Source organism: Mycteria americana, chromosome 2, assembly GCF_035582795.1.
Source record: "Mycteria americana isolate JAX WOST 10 ecotype Jacksonville Zoo and Gardens chromosome 2, USCA_MyAme_1.0, whole genome shotgun sequence".
In the NCBI taxonomy this organism is placed as follows: domain Eukaryota; kingdom Metazoa; phylum Chordata; class Aves; order Ciconiiformes; family Ciconiidae; genus Mycteria; species Mycteria americana.
In genome coordinates, this window is record NC_134366.1 from 149,875,016 (window position 1) to 149,897,459 (window position 22,444).

General features: G+C 55.6%; 2 protein-coding genes across 2 annotated transcripts in view; one reads left to right on the top strand and one right to left on the bottom strand.

Moving 5' to 3' along the window:
• LOC142406288 (uncharacterized) overlaps nucleotides 1-10,611 on the top strand; it is a 330,017-nt gene extending 319,406 nt beyond the window's left edge. The window contains exon 2 of the mRNA XM_075494989.1: nucleotides 5,508-10,611. Within this exon, the coding sequence (XP_075351104.1) occupies nucleotides 6,229-6,837 (609 nt within the window). The 5' untranslated portion in view covers nucleotides 5,508-6,228 and the 3' untranslated portion in view covers nucleotides 6,838-10,611. The remainder of the gene's footprint in view (nucleotides 1-5,507) is intronic.
• GDF6 (growth differentiation factor 6) lies at nucleotides 3,183-15,594 on the bottom strand. Its single transcript, XM_075494984.1, has 2 exons — nucleotides 15,140-15,594; nucleotides 3,183-5,017 (listed from the first exon to the last, which is right to left on the bottom strand). Exons 1-2 carry the CDS (start codon nucleotides 15,474-15,476, stop codon nucleotides 4,158-4,160), a joined length of 1,197 nt encoding a protein of 398 aa, XP_075351099.1. The 5' UTR covers nucleotides 15,477-15,594; the 3' UTR covers nucleotides 3,183-4,157.
• Between the last annotated feature and the right edge of the window lie 6,850 nt (nucleotides 15,595-22,444).

Consider the following 22,444-nt stretch of genomic DNA (forward strand, 5'->3'; position numbering starts at 1 on the left):
TTGAGGTGAAACGTTGAGGTGCCAAAAATAAACGTGCTTATTTTATACATTTCAGTAAACAGACTGACCTCTCATCTACGTGGAGATAGTGAAGAGGAAGACCGGATCTACTGTTCATGGGGAGAGGTTCAGCATTTTCCCACAAAAACCATTTGCAAAAATACACCCCTCCCATAAATCATTGTAAGAGCGAGTCTGCAGTCCAAAAAGGAGGAGCAGTACTTACAAAGTAAGGGCTTAAGCCCCATGCTATTTTTTTCATTCAAATACTCAGAATTTAATTCTTCTGATGCATATCTAGACTTCAAAGATGAGCCAGTCATTTTCTTGCATTTGAGCAACACAGCCAGCGCGATGGATGAATTGTGTAACGTCTGCTGATACAAATCACACCATCAGCCAGATCGACTTCAGCTGTCTTCTGTCCACTGGTGTCTATTCCCGCTACTTCATAGATTCTGCTCCCTCTTCTGGCCAGCAACATAATAAAAGAAATCATTTCCCCTTTTTAAATATGATTTTGAGCATGGGGAGTTGAGAAATGGAAAAGAAAATTCATATTACTTTGGCAGGACAAAGAGATCTGAGCTGCGCATCCGCTGAATTTCCATATTTGGATTTCTCTGTAACAAAGGCTTGCAGTATTTGTGGTAAAAGCTGAAAAAATAATTACTGGTATTTTTTGTTCAGTTTACTGGTTAGCTCTTGGGGGGAGGGTGGGAGAGAGGAAGGGAGGTGCAAGGAAGGAAAGACCATCGATCAGCTTTGCTGTATCTTTTCACTTCTCCTTCTCGGCATCGTAGTGCTCCTTCTCAGTCTTGTGCAAAAGAATACTGCAGACCTAAAAAAGGAAATGAGCAGAGATCCCATCTTTAGGAACAGCAGACTTGCCAAAATGGGCTTAGATAATGTTATATTAGCTATAGCATCCAGAGCACATGCTCAGAAAGGCCAGTGTTTCCTCTCTTTCCGTAAGCAAAATCCAAAAGGTTTGTCTCCAAAGCAAATAGTGCAGATTCTGACTATTTTTGCCTTTTTTCAGGTCCTCTCACTTCCCTTGGAGGTTAACAAGCACAGACCAGACATTTGGGACAAAGAGCTTTCAAACCTTTTCTGGCCATTAAAGATGTCACCAAAAATTCAGCTAATGTAGGAGAAGGTACAAACTGCTCTACACTGTACATCCAAGACAGCAAAATCTTCTCTCTAGCCTCTTTGAGGACTTCCTTTGAGGAGAGATTTCTTAGGCCTCCCACGGTTGAACTTTGTCTGATGAAGCTCCCCAAAGCCACGACTGAGGCGGAGCAGAAAGGACAGCTCAGTGACAATACTGCCTGCTACCAAGCGTGCGATGCTCGGGCTTGCAATAGAAGCGATACTGGTTTTTACACGGAAAGGAAATTGCATTGAAAACCTCAGTGTATGGTTTTAGCTGAAGCATTGTCTGTACACGTGATAATTCATTTGCTCACTAGACAGCAAAATAAAGAGATGATTCATTCAGCTTTCGCTACCTGTGAATTTTGCAAAATTTCAGATTTTTACATCGTGTTCATTTCCAGCTGATGGCATCTTAGGTACCTTGATTACCTTTCCTCAGAGAGCATATTCCAGCCTGTTAGGCCTCCTTTTCCAATTGCTTTCCTTCATAAAGACAGCGGGAGCTTGATCCATAGCAGAAGACTGAACCAGTGTGGTCGGAGCAGCAACCAAAGTTCACACCAGTCAGAGCTGCAAACAGTTAACCCAGCTTTAAAATTAAAGCTCTTTTTGAAGCTGCGATTTCCAAATCTACTATTAGTCATGAACTTGAAACTATTAAGTACTAAAAAGAAATATTCCTCATGCAGTTGTACCAACTCTAAGGCTGGACTCTTCCACAGGTCTCTCAGCTGCTGCTATTCAAGCACTCGGGCCCGATTCTGCAATCCTTTGTTCAAGCACCAGTCCCAGGGAGTGAAAGTTGGCCAGAGAAAAACCTGTGTGATCAGATCTTGTGATGTGGTAAAAAAATTCCGCTTTCCATGAAAAGAACCTTGTTTTCAAACACATTCCACAAGGTGAGCAGCTCTTTCAGCCCTTCTGCATATAAGATGAGGCTTTTTTTTTCCCAAGAGTGGGGCTCACAGCCCCCACGCTGCCTGCACCACCTTCTCCGCACGCAGTGTTGCGAGAGAGGAGGGGAGTCCTTCTCTTACTGAAACAGCTACTCATTGAATAGTTCTTCATTATCTACGAGATAGCCAGGAAATGTTTAATAAATATATTGCCCATTGCATCAAAATAAATATCATTTATAAAACATTCATTGTCTTTTGCTCGTCATCATCATACAGTGTATATAAACGTGCCCGGTACAGATGAGATTTACAAATGATTGCCTGAATTCTTCCCCTTAATGCATTCTCCCACTTACAGTAATCATCGCATAAAATGCATAAAAACATAATGCAGCTTTATGCCACCGGCATATACCAAAGACGAAACTAAAGATCTTGTGAGAGTACAAAAAGTCTTCAGACTGGAGGAATGGCTCTAGGTAAGTCTTAAAGTGGCACTTGCTCCAACTCAACTCTGCAGCATTTCAGAAGTGGAGCCAATGTTTACTTGAGAACTCGGAATTACTTAACCAAATAATAGAAGATATAAAAGCAAGCTGACTTTTTGGAAAAAAAACACGTTTAATAATACAGTAATAGTTGTAGTATCGTCCAGTAAAGGTGTATTGTAAAAATGTTCTGAATATTAATTCACCTCAGATAACTTTAGAGTTGTAAATACTTGCATTATAGTGAGGTAGACAGTAAAAAAAAAAGTTCTTTTCTCCATTATTAGCACAGAATTTAAATCTTGTAATAATATCTTAAGGAAACGATAATGTTAAGTAAGGATGAAATATTTGATTAATGCTTAATTCTGTACAACTCAAATATAAACTTTTAAAAATATTAGAAATTATAACATTTCGAGTGCATATAATGTTTTGTACATTAAAAAAAGAAATGCATGTTGTTCATCTCCATTTTGCACTTTTCAGTCTGTTTAAATAAACAAATATTTACAACTTTTATATGAACAACAGTGCATCCAAAGCAAAATGTGCATTTTAAATTATTGCTCCTGGTCGAGTCTTTTTATTAGCATTTTATATTATTATTCTCTTCTCTTTTTTTTTTTTCCCCCCCACCAGTTTGTAGCTCTGCGAAACCAGATAAGCCAACAATTCTAGAAATCACTGGGGAAAAGCCGGAAACTACGAACATAACAGTTACATTAAGAAAGGGCTAGGCATGCTTCGAAGTGCACTTTCCTCAGGTGAAGCCACAGCTGAGACCAAAGCTTGGAAAGAAACAGAAATCTTACATAAGACGCCTTTTCCAGCACAACATTTGCGTGTAATACTGCTGCAGGTTGCGAGGGCCGCCGAGCTAGAGCTACCCAGAGATCTGGCAATGGCATCCTTGCACCGTTCGTGACATCCGAAGGAGTTTCCTTTCCAATCCACCCAGGTGGTGCTTTCCGTAACACTTCGCTCTTCACAGTTTTTCATTGCTGTCTTAAAATAAAACCTAACTGGTAATTACAATCTTGAGCACTTTTTTTTTTTCTTCCCCCCGCCCCCCCCTTCTCTTTCTGTTTTTTCCTTTGGGGGGGGTGGGGGGCCGTAGGCTATTTCTGGCTGGTAATCTTGCAGGAATGTGAAAGAGAGCGGGCAGAAATGAAACAGCCCTCTCCGGAGCAACTTCAGAGAGAGGGAGCAGGCTGCTCCCTCTCCCTCCCCCGACTCTTTTTGTACTCGGTGCATTGCCTTCACCCTTGGCGGGAGGAGGACAGATCGCAGATAAACCCCGGGGGAGGGAGGGGAAGCCGGCAAGGCACCCGGCGCGGCCCTCGCCGCCCGCCCTGCCCGCTCGCCCTTCCCCGCACGGCAGCCGCGGGCAGGCGCTGCCCGAGCCCCCGCCGCCGCCGCCGCCGCGGGCCGCTGCCGCGGACAACCGGCGCCGGGGCCGCCGCCACACGCCGCTCCGGGCGGCCGCCGCCCGCCGGTCCCGTCGCCCCAGCCGCGCTCCGGGCGGGCGCGGGCGGTGCCCGCTCGCCCCCGCCGGCGCATCTCCGCCAGACGCAGCCCCGGCCGCCGCCGAGGGGCGTCCCGCCCGCTACCTGCAGCCGCAGGACTCCACCACCATGTCCTCGTACTGCTTGTACACCACGTTGTTGCCCGCGTCGATGTAGAGGATGCTGATGGGAGTCAATTTGGTGGGGACGCAGCAGCTGGGCGGCGTGGAGCCGGGGTCCATGGAGTTCATGAGGGTCTGGATGATGGCGTGGTTCGTGGGCTCCAGGTGGGAGCGCAGCGGGAAGTCGCAGACCCCCTCGCAGTGGTGGGCCTCGTACTCCAGCGGGGCGATAATCCAGTCGTCCCAGCCCAGCTCCTTGAAGTTGACGTGCAGCGGCTTCTTGCTGCAGCGCAGGCGGGACTTCTTGCCGTGCCGCTTGCCGTGCCGGCTGGCGAAGGCGGTCCGCCGCTGGCGCCGGGGCGGCGGGCGGCGGGCGGCGGGCGGCGGCGCGCCCAGCTCGGCGCGCAGCTCCCCGAGGAGGCTCCGCCGCCGGGCGCGGGTGAAGACCACCAGCAGCGCCCGCTCCTGCGGCGGCCGCGTCCGGCGCCCGAAGCCCAGGCCCCGCAGGTCCAGCCAGCGCGGCGGCCCGCGGCCCGCCGAGGCCCGCAGCTCCAGGCACAGCCGCTTCCAGGGCCGCGGCTCCCGCAGGCCCTGCCGCACGTCGAAGACCTCCCAGCCGGCGGCCGGGGCCGCCCGCGGGTCCAGGGCGCGGGAGTCCAGCGGCCGCGGCGAGAGGCAGGGGAAGAGCTGCATGTGCAGCGGGGCGGCGGGCGGCGGGCGGCCGCGGGGGGCCCGGCGGAAGAGCCGCAGCTCGGCCCCCACCAGCTCCTCCGTCTCCGAGAGGGTCGATACATCAAACACATACTGCTGCCGCCTCAAGGGAGCGGGCGAGAGATCGTCTGCGAGATAAAAAATAATTACAGTCAGTTGCGCTCGGGGGGATCCGCCGAGAGGTCTCCGAGGAGGGAAAGGGCGGGCGGGGCAGCCGGCTGCCCGGCCGGGGCCGCTCCTGCCCGCTTCACCCCCGCCCCCCAGCCGGGGCCGCCCCCGGACCGGGACCAGGGGGGCCGCCCCCGGACCGGGACCAGGGGCTCCGCCGGGAGCCGGGCCCGAGCCGGGCCCGGGGGAGGGTGGGGAGAAGAGAAGGAGAAGGAGAAGGAGAAGGAGAAGGAGAAGGAGAAGGAGAAGGAGAAGGAGAAAGAAGAGAAGGAGAAGGAAGAGGAGAAGGAGAAGGGAGAAGGAGGAGAAGGAAGAAGAGGAGAGGAGAGAAAGAGAAGAGAAGAGAAGAGAAGAGAAGAGAAGAGAAGAGAAGAGAAGAGAAGAGAAGAGAAGAGAAGAGAAGAGAAGAGAAGAGAAGAGAAGAGAAGAGAAGAGAAGAGAAGAGAAGAGAAGAGAAGAGAAGAGATACGGAAGAACCCGCACCAGACAGGAGACCGCTCTCCCGCACCAGAGGCAGCCCCTGCTCCACGCACATCCTCTGCCCGTCAGCCCCGCCAGCAATGTGGGACTGGCAATGTTTGTGTGCTTGTATACATTACGCACACATATATACATATACACATATATATTCTCCGTCAAGAGAAAAACCTGGACTTCTTTTTTGACACATTGGTGTACGAAGTGCAGTGCAGAAAGCAAACCAGATTCCCCTGAGCTGCTTTCCAATAAAATGTTTACAACCCAGCAAATACAAAAATTCCCAAAGCCCCTGGGTTTCCCCAGAAGCTAGTAAAGCTTGCGTAGGTTTCAATAGTAAAAGTGTCACTGGAGCCTCTGTTCAGCAGCCCCTCGCCGCTTTTCCAAGCTCAGCCCGCTCCAGGGGTAGAAACGGAGACTAAAGAAATAGACAGCCCCCTGTTATTTATTGATATCAAAGGTCATTGCCATGCCTAATCAGTGTATTTCACAACCTCGGCTCTACCTGACAGGTCTGGGGGAACCTCCCGGGGGGCAGGAGGGACAACGGGATGATTTATGCAAACCAAGACCTTCAGACGCGCCGCGGCAATGTAAAAATCAATGCGGATTAACGTGCGGTTAATCAGTGCGGATTAGCATACTCGAAAGTCGCCCTGCGTCGCCGCGTGTTCCCCCAGACGCTAACAGGGAGATGGAGCGTGGACAGGGAGTTCACTCCGGGCCACGGGAGCCCACGGCGGAGCCTGCCTGCCGGCCGAGCACCGGCATCCCTCCCGCCCCGCGGGGAGCCGCCGTGGGAGGCCCCGCCGCCCGCCCGGGCCGCGCACCCACGCGGCATCCCCGGCTGCGGAGCTGGGTGTCCGCCGGGCACCGCATGCCTGCCCTGCCCCCGGGGCGAGAAGGCCGGAGCGCGGCCGCTGCCCTCCGCCTCGCCCCGGCGTGGCACGGCGGCTCGGTCGGGGAGAGGGAGTTCACGGGCCGGAGCCGCCCCCGCTCCCTCCCAGGCCGCGCTGCGCTGCGCTGCGCGGGGGCTGCGCGCCGCGGGGAGCGGTGCGAAAATAGGTCAGTCCCTTCACGCATCCCGGGCAGTTTGGACCCAGGCCTGCCGCCTCCCTGCCCCCGCCGCCCGGCGCAGGCTCGGCGGTGTCCCCGCGGCGAGGCCGGTCCTTCCCCGGCGAGGAGCGCACAGACCGGAGCGAGAGGGAGCCCGGCCGGCCGCGCACCCCGCTCGGGAGGCCCCGGGGGGAGTCTGCGGAAAACACGCACGCAGCCCGAAAAACGTCGTCACAGCCCCAGGTGACGACAACAGCTGCTGAAAAGAAAAGCGAAATCCAGCGGGAGCTGCCTACAGGCGCTGGACGGTCTCGGCAGCGCTGCAAGGACGGAGCAGGATTTGGCCCGTGGGTCGCTTGTAGGTTTGGGGGTGTTTTTCCGCCCATCACACGCTTTTGGCCGGGGGCTGAGGTGCGCCTGGGTGGCGGGAGGAGGGTACGGCAGCTCAGGAGAGCTCCGGGGCCATTGTCCCTTCTTCAGGGAGGTCCCGGGCAGGACTGGGGGCTTCAGACAGAAGGGGATGTGCATCCCTCGGGCAAGGACGCGCGGGTCCCCTTCCTCCTTCTCCTCCTCCTTCTCGCCTTTGGCTTTCCCTGCGCCCAGCATCTATCAGATGCCCGGGCATCCGACACGGCGCAGCCGGGTCTCCTGGCCCCGCCGAGCTGCCTCCCACCTTCCTCCAACGGCTCCAGCGACCGTCGAGGAAACGAGATCCGCGCCTCCCCTGCCTGGGCCCACCCCCGGCTTTAGGGTGTGGGCAGAGCCGGAGCTGGGCACAGCTCCGCTTTTAAGCCATCTCTCTGCTTGGGGGGGCTCAGGCTTGGTTTCAAAGGGAGATGCCCGCCCTGTTTGATACTCCCCTGTCGCGATGGGGTGGAGGTGGGGGGAGCGCTGCCTCCAGCCCGCTGTCCCTCCGGAGCAGACACCCCACCCACCCGCCTCCCCGTCCTACTCCTGGCCGGTGCCCCCGCCCTGGGGCCCCGCGTCCCTGCCGGGGGGCAGGAGCAGGGTGGCAGTGCCCGGCCGCCCGGGCTTTCGGGGAAAGGGAAGGCAGCCCTTTCCAGAGGGGTGGGGGGACACGCGGCCCCCCCCCGGGAGCCCCCACGCAGGCGGGCGGCTGCGGCGCGGGGACTCGGCCCCCTCGGGGGTGACATCCAGGCGTGCGGGTTAGACGGGAGGGAAGCGGGGAGAGGCTGAATTCCCCGCGGGTCCCCGCTGCTGAAAGCGGTTCATAAAGGGGCTGCAGACCCCTGTCATGCGGCGGGGCGGGGGGAAGCCGGCTCCGGTCCTGCGGGTGTCAGCGGCTTGCTCAGAGGGTGCGCCCACACGGCGCTCCCCAGCAGCATCCTTCGAAGCTCCAGCTCGGCAGAGGTTGAACGCGTTGCACGGCCGCTCCGGCTGGCTCGGTGGCATGGCACGCTGGGGACGCGGCCGAACGGCGAGAAATGTGCCCCCGGGCAAGCGGGTCTCCGAGCCGGGTTTGGGCAGCACCGACTCTGCGCTGGAAAACTCCCGCTGGTTCCTGCAGCTGCCGGCTGCCGCTCCTCGCCCCGAAAGGGGCAGGGCTGCCGGTTGTTTCAAATAAGCAGCTTTGAATCCGATCAGATAAACGCTATTTATTCACTCTTGTAACCTAATAATTCCAGATGAATACATAATCCTAAACCAGCACTGGCTCGCTCCCAGCGCAGTCGAGAGGGTGGGAAAAGCAGCGGAGGGCGGGGAGGGAAAGCGGTACCTCCGGAGCCTCCGCAAACCGGGGAGAGACGGGTCTGGTTTGGGGACCCTTTGTTCCAGCGAAGCTGCCGCCTTCCCTGCACACAAAGAGCGGCAGCAGCGAGGGCGTGGGGACACCCTGGCTGTCCCTCTGCCTCCGTGTGATCCCTCACACGGATCGGGGCTGGTCCTCTTCCGTTCTCCTTTAAACCCAAGGAGCGGCTGGGGTGAAATCCGGGGCTTCTAACAGCCAGCTCGAGACCTGCCTTTTTCTCAGGCCAGCTGAGGCTGTCACAATCGTTATTCCCGTTACCGAAATACTTGGAGAGAGCAACAAAGTCATCTCACATCCAGCCGGGCTGGGGAAAGCCACATGCAGAAAACGCACCGGAGAGGGGTGTTTATATTTGTAACGTTAATTTAGATGACTGTTAGTTACGCAGTAAGTATTAGTTGTATTTCGGCTCTCCGTTGTTTATTTTTTCGGGCGAAGATGAAGTACCGGGAGCGGGAAGGAGGGGGAGAAGAAGGGAGTAGATCTACCTGGAACTTAAGCATGTGTCAGCGGTGGGGGAGAAGAGCAGCCCCGCTCCTCCCTGCCCTTCCCACAGCGCCCGGGCAGCGGCGTGCCCGCTGCTCCGCCGGCCGGGCCGGGCCGGGCCGGGCCGGGCCGGGGGCTGCGCCGGGGCCCCGCCGCCTCCTCCCCCGCTTCCCTCCGCTCTGCGGTGGCGGCGGTTTATCAGCTCCCAGGTTAAATGCACGACGGGGTTGGGACGTTTCCTTTAACTCTCTGTGCGAACCCGCGGCCGCTTCCCGGGTTCGCTCTCTCGCCGGCAGCCTGGGCTTTGAGGCGAGCCGGGGGTTAACGAAGGCTGCACAGAGTTTCCCTTTTCATGGCAGATCAGGTACTGGGCTCCCAGCCAATTCATCAGGGCTCAGATCTTAACTTTACATCACTGCAAATTATACCCAAACCACATTCAAGAAGAATTTTCCCATTCCCAAATTCTCTTTCAAGCCATATTTAAACTCGCAAACCAAAAGCACATTTGCAGTTTAAAGACCCTTTGCAGGCGCTCGCTCAACAATAATCTGGAAATTAAAACATATATCCCTCGTAATTGCGAGGGGCTGCCCACACGTTGTCTGCAGAGTCGCAGGGCTGACAGGTATTCCTTTCGGAGCATTACCCGAGCTGTGGAAACGAGGGGCTGACTCTCCATGTGTGGTATTTCTCCGGGTTTCAATTCCGCATCTCCCAGCGCCTGCCTCGCCGTGGTTTTTTATTACACCGCGTGATTAGATTTAAATGTTTCGTTCGCTTCGCTATCGAGTAACTGGGAAAGACCACACCTTCCTCGGACGAGTTCGCAACCCTGCCAAAACCCCGGCGAGCTGATGGAGGGCTGTTTCCATTTTTTTTTCCCCCGGAGCGGGGAGGCACCTGGCTGCTATATACCTTTGATCACCGCTTTACCGTACCTGCGCCGGGAAGGCTGCCTGCCCTCGCCCCGCTCCCCTGCTCGCCGCTGCCGACGGCCGCTTCCCGCCGCCTCCCCGGTTCCCACGAGCGACGCTCGGCCCTCGGGCGCAGAGGGACCCCGCAACACCCGCGGGGCATCCCGCGGGGATCCGGGCACCTCGTCTGTAGGCATCGCCCCGGGAGACGCGCCGAGGCGGAGAGGGGCTTCCTTGGAGGGTTTCTACCTGCTGTAACAGACGTTGACTGAGTCCCCTTCCCTTTCCCCGTTGGCGGCCGTTTCGCTACCCGAAATACTGCGATCGAGGAGAAATCACTCCTCCAATAATATTCGCGTTGAGAAAATCGGACTGCATATTCCCAGCGCTCGGAGCTAAGAAATGGAGCGAGGGGACGCTTCGGAGGATATTTCTGAGCCATACATGTGGAAGCGCCGGGATACAGCAACACAACATACAGATCTGGCCACAACTAGCAAGGACTGAAACGTCCCCTTTCGCTCAGAAACCAGACTCCAGGCACGCAAGGACGCCCAACCTCACTTCCAGCCTGCCCCGAAATCGCAAGGAAACGAGCATTTCTCCGATCGGCTGTTTTTTTTCTATAGGACTACGAAGCGAGGAGGAAAATGAGGAGGGCGAGGCTCCCGGCTGCCCCGGGCTGCGCCGGGTTTTCTCCCCGCGGGCCGCTCGGTTGGGGCCGGCCCAGGCTGCGGCACGGCATCGCCCCGCGGGCGGCGGAAACTAAACACCCCCGAAGCGGAGAGCTCGGGCCTACCGTTCCCCCCCCCCTCCCAAAAAAAAAACACAACAAAAAAAAATTAAACGCGGGCCTCTTAGCAAGCCCCGCAGGGGGGCTTCTGGATTTAAAAATTAAAAATAAAAAATCAGGAGCCACCGGGATTGCTTGATAGGCTTTAGTGACTCCTTCTCGTTAGCAGAGCGGCTCCGCGGCCGCGCACCGCCCCGCCGAGGTACCTGTGCCGCGGAGCGGCCGCGGGGCTCCGTCTCCCGGCGCTTGCGGGCTCTGCTTTCCCCAGACCGCCCTCCCCGTCCCGCTGCGCTTCTGTGCGCAAACCCCCGCGCCTTCGCAAAAGGAAAAAAAAAACCAAACAAAAAACCCAAAAAAACCCCAAACAAACCGTCCGAAACCCCCGATTTTCAGCAGGGAGAGCCGAGCGCTGCAGCCGCGGCTTCCGAGGGGCCGCGCCGCGCCGCTGCCCGCTCCGCCCGCGCCCCAGCCCCGCGCAGCGCTGCGCTCCGCTCCGCTCCCTCCCGCAGCTCCCGCAGCGCGGGGGGGGGGGGGAGGACGGGAACCAAACCCCTGTAAATATCCCTCAGCGCAGGCAGCGCGGATCCGCAGCCCGCTGCCCGACCGCCTCCTGCCCCCGCGCTGCCGGCTCCGCGGGCGCGGAGGCCCCGCCGCCGGGCCGGGCCGGGCCGCTCGCTCCTTCCCCGGGCGCACGGCGGGGATGAGAAGCGGCTGCTCGCTGCTGCGCTCCGGCCGTCTGGTCTGCATTAGTGTTTTTATAAGGGGCTCAAACAAATCGAATACAAGGTCACCAAATAATTAACAGTTGTGAATTCCCTCCTTCCCCATTAAAATACTTCCCTGCTTATATTTCATTTTCCTTCTGCCAACGACAACACTGCCTGGGCAAAGGCGCTGCACAGATTACACTGTATTGCAGCTTTCGGTCCACCCAGAAACCCGCTGTTTTGCATAAACATGTTGCACTAGATGAACTTCAAGTGGGATTTACGCTCTTTTCTTCTGCCACATGCACAGCCGGGCCACTTCCAGCTTCTGCACACGGGATCCCCCCTTCCTCCTGTCCCCTCTCCTCACCCCCCTCCCGACCCCAACGGCAAGAGCGAAATAACGATGGTCGGACCCCTGCCCCTCCGAATCGGCTGCCTCTCAACGGGAACACGAGACTGCACAAAGAAAACGGGGAGGGAGAAAGGAGACGATCTCGACCCATTTAGGTTTCCCCGTCCCTTAGGCGCGGAGCTCAGCGTTTCGTATGCGGGAGCCCGGCCGCGGTACCGCGGCTGCGGGCAGCTCTGAAGACACAGAAGGGAAAGGCGAGGTGAACCCACGGCAGCCGGCCCCTGTGGCATTCCCTTCCCACGGGAGATCCCTTTGAAAATCGCGCTCCCTCGCACCCCGGCTATTTCTTTTTTGTTTTCGGTTTGTTCCGAGCCGTGCCGCGTTTCTTGCTAGCTGTGGATTTGCTTGTTTATAGCTCCCTTCTCCAGCTCCCTCCCGCTCTCTTTTTTTTTTTCCCCCTGCCTGGTGGAGTCCTTGCAGCTCCTAATTGTCCTGCCTTACTGTGGAGCTCCAATGCTGGGGGTCCTGAGGCCAGCGAGAGCACCATCTGCGTTTTAATGAGTTACTTCATGTGCCAACAGTAATTTTCCTACATTCAGCTAGGTCCTGTCTGATCTTGCGACCGTAACAAGGGGGAGCGAGTGAGGGGCGGGAGGGGGTGGAAAAGAGGGAATCGCGAACGCTTTCCCCCCTTTCTGCGCTCTTTTTCTACCGCTGGGAAAAAAATAAAATTATATATGTGTCTATATATAATGCGGTAGTGTGGCTTTCCTCCTCGCGAGCCAGCCTGAGAGCGATCTCGCTAGCTTCAAGCGGGAAGGGAAGAAACAAGAGGCGAAGAGGAGCGGTCTCTGGTGCGGGCAGGGAAGCGCTCTGCCCCGCGGGCGCGGAGGGCGGCGGGACGGGCTGGCTGCGGGACGGGCTGGCGGCGGGACGGGCTGGCGGCGGGGCTGCCGCGGCCGGGGGCGGCTGCAGGAGCCGGCAGCCCAGCTGCCTTTCCCGCGGGACGCTCTCACGGACACGCAGGCACAGCAGCCCACGCCGTGCGGGAAGGGAATTTCTGGGCAGGACTAAAAGCTGCTTCGCGCTCCTCTCTGGGCGATTTCTCCCCCCGAAATCCTGCGACGAAGGGTGCCGTGCGGGCAGGAGGGACGGCCACCGCCGTCTCCCCCGGAGCTGCCGCTTAGGTAAAGAGCAGCCCATCTAATTGGGTCAATTTGGGCGGCTATATTGTCTGCAAATGAATTGACAGAAACTTCCCCCCCTCCTCCCCGCTTTCCCTGAGCAAAGACTGTTCATCATCAGCACAACTCCAGCTCGCCAATTAACTGGGCTAGGAGCCCACGGGGAGGTGGGCAGTAAAATAGCTACCACTTCAGAGGAACGGAAGCTCTCTTGAAGTTTTTTGGTGATGTGCCATTGGCTGGTCCGCTTCATTATGAGAGACTAGACAATATTTGATATGTTATGACATGAACACTCAATTAGATCACTGAGTTGAAATACTCCAATCAGTGGCTTGATGCTAAGCAACCCTCAGAAGGTCCAGCAGAAGGTCACAGCCTGTGACACATCAAATCAAAATCAATGGGGAAAAGTGAGGCTTTTCCTTAATCAAACCAGGACTTCTGTTAGCAAATCACTTCCCCCGGAGTAGAATCTCCCATGCAGCGAGATGAGCTAAATTTGTTAAATTAACTGTCTTTCTTCTGGTTATCAAGAATAAGATGATCTTGAGCGCGGCTCTATTCCCTCGCGGCTCGCAGAATTAGCACCCCGTTTCCCCTCCGGCGGGGAAAGCGGGACAGCTCGTTTCTGAGGGCTGAACTTTCGAAACCGTATTTCTAGAAAGCGAGTCCTCTCCCCCCCCTTTTAACAGCGTCGAAGAAAACAACCCCCATAAGGCGAAGGCGGAAAGCAAAAACCTCGTGTCCCCTCTCCCCTCGGGAACGGCTGGGCGCTTCCGACCGCGGGGGGCACCCACCGTGGGCGCTTCCACGCACCCACCCGAGCCCAGGGGGGCGCGACGGGCACCGGGGCGGGAGAGGAAGAGCGCGGCCGAGCCCCCTCCGCGGGGGAGGACCCCCGAGCCAGGGGTGGCGATGGGGCAGGGGGCTGAGCCGGGGGTGCTGGGGAGGCGGAGACGCTGCCGGCCCGGGGAGGCGGCGGAGAGGGCTGGTTTGGGTTCGGTTTGGTTCGGGGAGCGAGCGGCTCCCGTAGCTCTGGAGAGCCGGGAGGCTTCTCCGGCGCTGCGTTTTGCCCCGAAAGGGCTGGGGAGCGGGGAGGTCGGGGGGCTGCCCCGGCCCCGCGGGACGCCGCTGCCAGCCGCCGGCAGGTACACGGGCAGGGGCCGCGGGGGGGCCTCGGAGGGAGGGGAGGGTCTTCGAAGCGGGGGGGGGGGGGAGAAGGACAGAATGCACAGCCTTCATTAAGAACCTGTTAATTAGACTGTCGTTAATGGCTCGCAAACCAGGGTAACGTAAAAAAAAGGGGGGGCTTCTGGACGGAAGGGAGATTCTCTTTTCCTCGGGATCGCCGGGAAATCTCCACCCGCCGCCCCGAGTACGAGCGATAAAACAACGAGAGAAAAGCCAAGCAGGGGCCTGGCTGGGGCTGCAGGTCGCCGAGGGGTCCCGGGAGCCCCGCGGCACCGGTGCTGCCCGGGGGGAGCGCGGGCAAGGCCTGGGGCCCGGCCGGCCCCGGGGCCTGCCGCCCGCCCCGTCCTCTCCCCTCCTCCGGGCACCCCGCCGCGGGGCAGCCGAGGGCCCGGGCGAGCGGACCCCGCTGCCACCCCCGGCCCGGGGACGGGTGAGGGCCAGCCCCGCACCCCCCAGGCTTGCAGGACGGAGGATGCGGCCCCGAAGCAGACGGCGAGCCCGGGCCGCCCCCCGCCGAGCCCCGGGACCGGGGGTCACCTGGGCTTCAGGGCTGCCTCCCCGCCAGCGGAGCCGGCTGCCTTCCAGCCCCAGCGCTTCAAACGGGGCTGGTGCTCCTCCAGGTAACCCCGGTAAGGCGACCCTACGCGAGAGCAGCTTTAGGCAGCCAGTGTTTGCCCTCGGCCAGTTTGAACTTTCTATTTGCCTTACAGCCGCAGCGATAAGAGCGATCCTTTCTCCGGCAGGCGGAAAGAAACCAGAAGAGCGATTTTTTTTCCCCCCCGAGGTTGCATTTGCACCCAAAGTGCGCCTGCAAAGCTGGGGCGTGTTTCCTACTACCCTGTGATGAGTCGGGGACGAACACGCGTGTTTCTCGCACGCAGCATTTACGGCTGTAGCCGCCCGGGTTCAGCGCCGCGGGGCAGTTTGCTTTAAAATAAAACAACGCGACCCATAATTTACCGAAAGGTCCGCTTTTCTGCAGTACCGGGGCGAGGGGGCAACACCAGTGACCGATGCAGCGCGCTCCCCCCCTCCCCAGAGCCGGGCTCCGCGGGACGGCAGCCGCGCACCGCAGAGCGCCGCGGGAAGGGGCGCCCGCAGCCCCGGGGGCACGGTGAGGGGCGTGGGGGGGCAACACTTACCTCGTCCCCTGTCTACAAAGCTAGTGATGGTGTTGGCGGATTTGGACGACTGAAAAAAGCTGGCGTTGATGCCCAGTTTCTCCGCGATGGAGTAAGTCCTGAACAGAGACAGCATGTACTCGTGGGGTTCCACCCGTGGGAGCGTCCGGCCCACGGCGTGTCCCTCTTGCCGCGGGCGGTTCTCCCGTGGGGACCGCGGCACCCTGCGGCCCCGTCCGCCCTTGGAGGAGGCGGCGAGCTCCGAGGCGGCGGGGAGGGAAGCCGGGAGGCAGCAAGGTAAATCCCAGAGGAGGCTGGCGAGCAAGGCGGCGGAGAGCAGGGCCCGGCGTGCATTCATAGCGAGAGCCGGCGGCGGTGGGGAGGAAGAGGAGGGCGGCCCGACGTGCGGCTCCGGCGGCCCACGGAGCGGCGCGGGGACTGCGCGGCGGCGTGGTGCGGAGCGGGGACTGCACCCGGGCGGGCTCGGCCCGGAGCAGCCCGCCCCGCCCCGTGGGTACCGCCCCGCCGCGGACCGCCCCGCGGGGGCGGGCTGGGTGCCCCTGTGGGGGCACCCAGCCCGCCCCCGCGGGGCGGTCCGCGGTGGGGCGGGACACCCCGCGGTCGGGTGCTTGGGGGTCCCTTCGCTCCCGCCTCGCTGTGGACTCCACGCGGGAAGTGGACACGCGGGCCGGGGAGAGATGCTGCGCGTCTTGCTGCCACCCGGCGGGTACCGCTTCTCGTCAACCGACCGATGCTGGGGTGTGTTCAGGTGCCTCTTGGGCTGCAGTTTCGGGTGTGGGCAGACTCGTGCAATGCTAATGATCTTGCTTCAGGTTCTCCGAATTCCCACGGCTGCGTGCCTGCCGGGTCTCTCAAGAAGGAGGATTTGGCAGAAAGAGGGCATCTTGCCATGGGATGCGCCAGGGCCCAGCTAGCGGGCAGCCTTGGGGCAGGCCCTGCCACTCGTCAGAGAGGGAAGGGAAAGCACAGGAGCAAAGAGCCAGAGACCTTCCGTGAGCCAGAGAAGTTCTCCTTCTCTCAAAATCCGCACAGCCACCAAGAGGGGACCAGCCTGAGAGGAGCACGGTGCCAGGCTGGGGCCTGGGAAAATGCAGTGCTGGGCAGCGCTGGGCAGGCAGCACTGGCAAGATAAGCAGGGCAGCCTGGGGCAGGCACGAAAGCCTCCCCTAAGCGGGGCACAGATCCTCCTTGCGCTGGTCGTACAGAAGACCGCAGTGGAGCAGAAGCAAGAAGATTCACCCACCCCTTTTTATTTGGCTTCTCAGAGCTGCATCCTCCAGTATAAGACTGGTGTCAGCTCTCCAAATGGTTTCATCCAACCACCTGTCTAGGGTTCACAGCCATGGACAAAGCATGGTAGCAAGCTTGTGTTACCCTACCTGTCCTGCTCCCTCCTTGGTTCTTCCTGACCTCCTTCTCATCCTCCTGCCTGAACCATGGCACTGCTGCTGCTGGCAGCCACAAGCCACCCTCCTCCACTTCCCCATGTTGCTTTCCTTTGCTCTGTGCTGAGCTTCCCCACTCTCCTCTCCTGATCTCCAATTCTTCACTTCTTCTTACCTCCCCTCTCTGCCCCAGCTCTGCCACTGGTGGATTTTCCTCTCATTCCAGCAGAAGATGCTGCAGCCTGAGGGTCGTGCATGTTTAGCAGTGAAAGCTCAATCCATAGCAAATAAAGGGAATCTGGCTTTCACCCCATGTTGAATCTGACATCTCTGATGGTGTTCCTCCATCAGCAGCTGTTCTTCATGGGCCATACAGTCATACATTGGACTTTCTTGTCTTTTCCTTCTCATTTTCCACCAAGAGAGGGCAACTCATGCCTGGGCTTTTGGCACCCCTCCCAGTGTGACACACCCATCAGTGGGATGAGGCAGACCCAGCCAGGGCATATGGAGCAGGCATCTAGCCTGGTAGGTCCCAGTTTGCCTGTAGGGAGCTCAGTCCCAGCGTGCTCACCAGCTCTTGGGGAGAGATGCTAGGGGAGATGGGGACCATGAAGGGGACATTCAAAGCAAGTGAGGGACTCAGGTTCCAAGTGACCTGGGCTGCATCTCCACTAGGGAAGAAGATAACTCCAAGGCAGGGGCTCACACACTGCCCTGCAACCCTCCACACATGGCTTAGCGAGCTCCCTGATGTAGTTCTGGCCCATGCCAGCTAGCACTTTCCCAGCCAGTGGAAAAGGCCTGTTGCACGTTATGGCTTGTGCCAGGGGCTGTCCCTAGATGGCCATTTGGATGTGACCATGTGGATGTGGGACACATCGTATAGCTTGGATTAGAGAACAGGGCCCGTCATTGCCTTGGCTTCTTTTTGGTAGGATAGATGTACTGCGAGGTGCTGGCAGATGAACTATGAAGAAACAGGGCTACAAAAGAATATCAGTGACAGTGCAGAAATGAGGCAAGTGTTCGGCAAAACCGATTCCCACATCACTCTGTCCCATTTTTTCACCTCCTTTTATTTATCATGCTTTCATTCCTCCTGCCTATCCTCTGGCTTCACAGCCACCCTCCTGAGCATTCCCCTCCCTTTTCATCAGCTGCTTTCTGCTCTGGGACCTTCCCCCCTCCTCCTGTCCCTTCGGCTTCACTTTTCTGATGTCTCACTTTTGTTACTCTGCTCCCCTTTGCCACTCCCATCCTTTCTGCTCTGTACTTAGCATTTTGGCTATTTTTTCTTGCCATGACCCAGTTCCTTCCGGAGCCTTATCATCACTTTTTTGTTTCCTTCTGCCCCTTTTGTGCCCTCTTCACTTATTCCACGCTCCTGCCTGCTATCTCCAATCAGCTGCCCAGCTCCAGTTTCTTCTCCGCCAACTTCTGCCCAACCCTAGTCCCCCAGGCTCTTTCTTTTCTCTCCTGCTGCATTTCATTGTCCTATTTTCCTTTTCTGATATTGTTTCCACTTCCCACATCCCCTCCTTGCAGTCCCCAGTGCTGCTGCTGCACGGCTGCCCTTTCCCACTCCCACCCTGCTGGTTTCCAGAGTCCCCTCGCTGCTCCTGGAGTGTCTGTTCCCTTCCTGCCTTTGTCTCTTGGTCTGTCTCTCCTCTTCCCTCTTTGTTCTCAGCTTTTTCCTCCCTTGGCCTCCTCCTTTCCCAAGGGAAAGTGGTTTCATACTAATGCAAAGCTGCAAGGGTCGAGTGGTCTCGAGAGCAACTTCCATCAGCCCAGTTGCATTTCTACCTGCTGCTTTTGCGCGTTTTAACGCATTCTCTAAAATTGACTCGGACGGCTGCTTTCCACCCTCACTTCTTTATCAGAGGCCTGGCTCAAAGCCCTCTGCAGCCAACGAGGGTCTTTCCCCCGGCCCTGGAGACCTTTCAGGCAGGCTGGGGAAGGTGCACGCCCTGTTGTTATCACCCCAAGACAGCGATGCTCACCAGATGATAGAGTACACAGGTAGTAGTAACAGCCATAAAATAGCCTGTGCTGCTTTCCTGTTTCTTGCAGCGTTAGGCCCCGTTGCTCAGGGTGCCCCCTTGCCATTTCGGAAGACAATGCCATTGTTCAATACAGCTAATTGCCAGGACAGTCACTTAAGGGAACAACAGAGCGTAGGGAACTGAGAAGATGTAGCAATTGTGGTGCCTTATGCAGCTACGCAGTCAGATCACTGCGAGGGACTTGAATATATCAAACCATCTTAAGAAGTTTTGGTTTTGATTGGCATTGAGAAAACCGCGTGGAACTGGACCTGGGAACCACCGGCAGGAGCAGGCACCTCATGGGGCAGCATGAGAATGGATCAGCCCCTGTGAAACGCTTGGGATCCCGGCTTTGGAGCTCAGCAAAGGGTGTAATAACAGCAGCAACAACAATAAGAAGAGTAAAATAATAGCAGCCACCAGAAAAGGAGAATAGCATTTTTAAAAATTATTTCCTTTCCGGTAAAAGTTGGCCAGATTTCAGTTTATAATTGCATTATAAATATTTTGTAACAATTTTTTAATTTCAAATATGTTTCTCCAAACTAAAGCAATTTGGATACTGTAAAACTGCAGTTTTAAAACCAGTTTCATGAATTTCCTTGCACTAGTACATGCAGATTTCACATCGTTCAGATTTTTTCCTTTCTGTGAATTTGCTATTCTGGGGAAAAGAAAAATCATCAGAGGCAAATTTGAAAGCCAGGAGACAGCCAAAATAAAATGTAATTTTTTTTCCCTGGAAGTTTAATGGCAATTTCTCTTGTTATAACCATAAAATGAGCAGCAGTGTTGAGGACTAGTGTCAGAGGTTAAAATTCATCCCTGCACAAGTGGTCAAGCCAAGGCCTAAGCATCACTCATTTCACCTCTGGTTTGCGGCCTTTTGGAAGACTTACTGTGGTGCATAAGTGGCATTAGCACAGAGCTGATCAGTTTGCAGACAGTCCCTCTTAATATCTTCTATTTTTTTACAGCTAGGTTGTGGCTTATTTTAACATGAATGATCCATTGTAGGTTTTTTTTTTTCTGCGAACCAAAATCATTCTCTATTAGGATGACTAGAAAATGTACCCACTCAAAGTATGGGCTTCTTCCCCCTTTACCACAAAAAGCTCCGAAAAGGCCGTGGTCACACCACATAATCAGGGGGTAGGGATTCCTACTGGCAGAGCAGTTAGCGTAACGTTTTCTGAAATGCCCGTGTAGTCCATATGTGCTGGTTTTCAGCAAAACACCAGCCTCCACAAGCTGTGGCTTTGAAAATGGGACTTGTCTTTCAAAGGCCCTGGATCTGAGGCATTAAACTCCCATCGCTTTTAGCTTCAACTTTTTTAGCACCCCTGCCTCCTTGCTGCAGCGCTCCTGAAAATATTGTTTTTCAGTGCTCCATACTAGCAGGAATATTTGTTTTCAGAAGGTAGATTTTGACCCAGAAGCTGCCTCCCCTTCCCCAGATGGACCTTCCCTCTTGAGTAACGTGCCAGCTCCTCTCCCTGCCTCCCTCCCGGCCGGGCTGCCCTGCTCTCGGCTGAGAGCATCCTCGGGGACGCAGCACCAAGCTCCCTTCTCTGCTGCCTGCATCCTGGACCATCACATTAGCCAAACATACATATTTTTTGCTTAATACAGCAAGCCATCAGTTTTTTCTCAGCATATTTGTTTCAGCCTGCCCGCTCTCCAAACTGTTAACAAAAACCTCGAAAGCCTAAGCAGACCAAGAATTTTAACTGTCAAAACTATGGCATGTGAACTAACAGGAGGTGAAGGAGCGTACCCAAATAAATGGGGTTGCTTTCCGAGAGTCTGAACCAGCTCTTGCATTGTGGTCCTCCAAGGAAAGTTCCGTTTCGCTTTTCAAGCATCCTGCGAGGGATCTGCCCCTCTCCCAGAGCCCCACGGCCCACGGGGCTCTTCCAGGCGAGTCCCCCACGCTCCGGCTCAGTGGAGGCTTGTGCAGCCCCACAGCATGGGGATGGGCTTTCCCATTTCTCTTCCTTTTGCTCCTGCTTTTGGCGGTTAGTCTTTTCACAAGAAAAGTCAGGGGAAGTAGCAGGGCTAACCCTACACGACACTGTTGCTTTTTGCAGCGTTTTATTTTGCCACGAACCAGTGGCAACGTTGCTTCCCTGCAAGCTCTCTGCATTTTTGTCACTGTCTTAGATTAGAACCATATTGTCTCTCGCACACAGTGAAAAACTTAATATATGGGCACGAAGAGTGAAGCCACTCCTGCATTCTTGGTGCGTCAAAACACATCCTGACGTCGGGGAAACAAACTGCGGCATATAGAGCAGGAGAAAGGGAAGAGGTTTGCAAGAGCGGTTCTGCTTTCGTTCGCTCTGGCGTAGAAAATTAAAATGATGTAGGAAATTGTCTTTCCTGTTTAGGATAGATTTGGTTTTGAAAAATTACTGCTAACTTTGTAAACATTAAAATAGAAGCAATAAAGATGTGAAATTTCACACAGGGGATCTACAATGTTTGTATAATTATAAGCATATGGTTACTTTACATGAGGTCTCTGTTATACTTTTATTTACTAGTGCTTGGGGAAAACAGAGGTTCTCAAATTCAGTGTTTATTTACATATATAGGGAATGTCACAGTCCCCATTAACCTGTCATAATCTGCATTTCTGTCTCGGAGCTCCAGCTATATAAACCGAACCCCCAGTCATACTATCATTTCTAATTTGTTCAGCTACACTGCTAACTCAGACAATTTCTGTCATTTCTAAATAATGTATATCCTGCTGCCGGTGGCAGGATGGGAACCACTTACCGCCTTGGCGCCTGCTCATTTCAGCTCTTGGGGAGCTAAAAGCGAAAGGCTGTTGCTTCGATGCAGTTTTCTCTCTTCTGAGGAGTTTGGTGGCACTTTAATTTATTGTTTTCTTTTTAGTCTGACTTTCCACTAAGCTGCGAACCCAGCCCTGGAGGACACTCGGCATTTCTTCTTCGGTGCAGAGTATCCACAATTCCTAATTTTGTAGGACACAAAAGGACCTCAGCCCCAGCAGGATCCAGCCCTCCATTTGTGGGCTGAATTATACTACTTGTTGTCTTTAATACTTAGTGGCCATATGTCTATACTTTTTGCTTCAGTGCAGCGAGTGCAGGAGCTCATATAGGCAGAGTAACTTCTGATCTTAGAAAAAATGTGGAATAATTTGCAGACATTTCTTGCACTTTTACATTCTACATAAGGATACTTACAGTTTTCATAAGCTAGATTTAACTGTAGGTTTGGGGTTTTTTTGAGGTCAGTACCTCAGCCCAGGCTTCCAGCTGTGGCTTTGCTCAGGCTGGTGCTATGAAACGATGCTCACTGTCACGAACGATCACAATCATACATTCTGCCTGGAGAGGGACGTGGCCATACAGCAAATTCCTTTTTAAAAAAGATGAAGGAGTCCATACAAAGTGCTGCATCATCACAGTTTGGCCTAACAGCGTGAAGGAATTTATTTGCAACCTTTTATTTTACAATTCCTTTCTCGGTCCTCTCATTTCCCTCACTTCCCTCTCATCACTTCAGCACTGCATGGGCACTTTGAGCACGGCAGCCGGGTTTTCTTGCAGGCCCTGAGATGACTTTAAGGCGTCTCAGTTACTGTCCTGTTACCAAGGTCGGGATGCAGACAAGCAGCTTACCTGAGACCCCGAAGATGTGGGTACCAATCTCATCCGTACTCACACTACCTCAGGAGTTTCGCTCCATCTCTCCTTGCTGCTGATTCTGCCTCATTCCTTGTTTCAGCTGCAAACTCCTCAGGACAGGGGCTGCTTCCCACCATACCACTGCTATTTAATTTTTTTCTTGGTAGGGAAAATTTAATTTTTCCTTATATTTATTCAGTTCACAGCAGT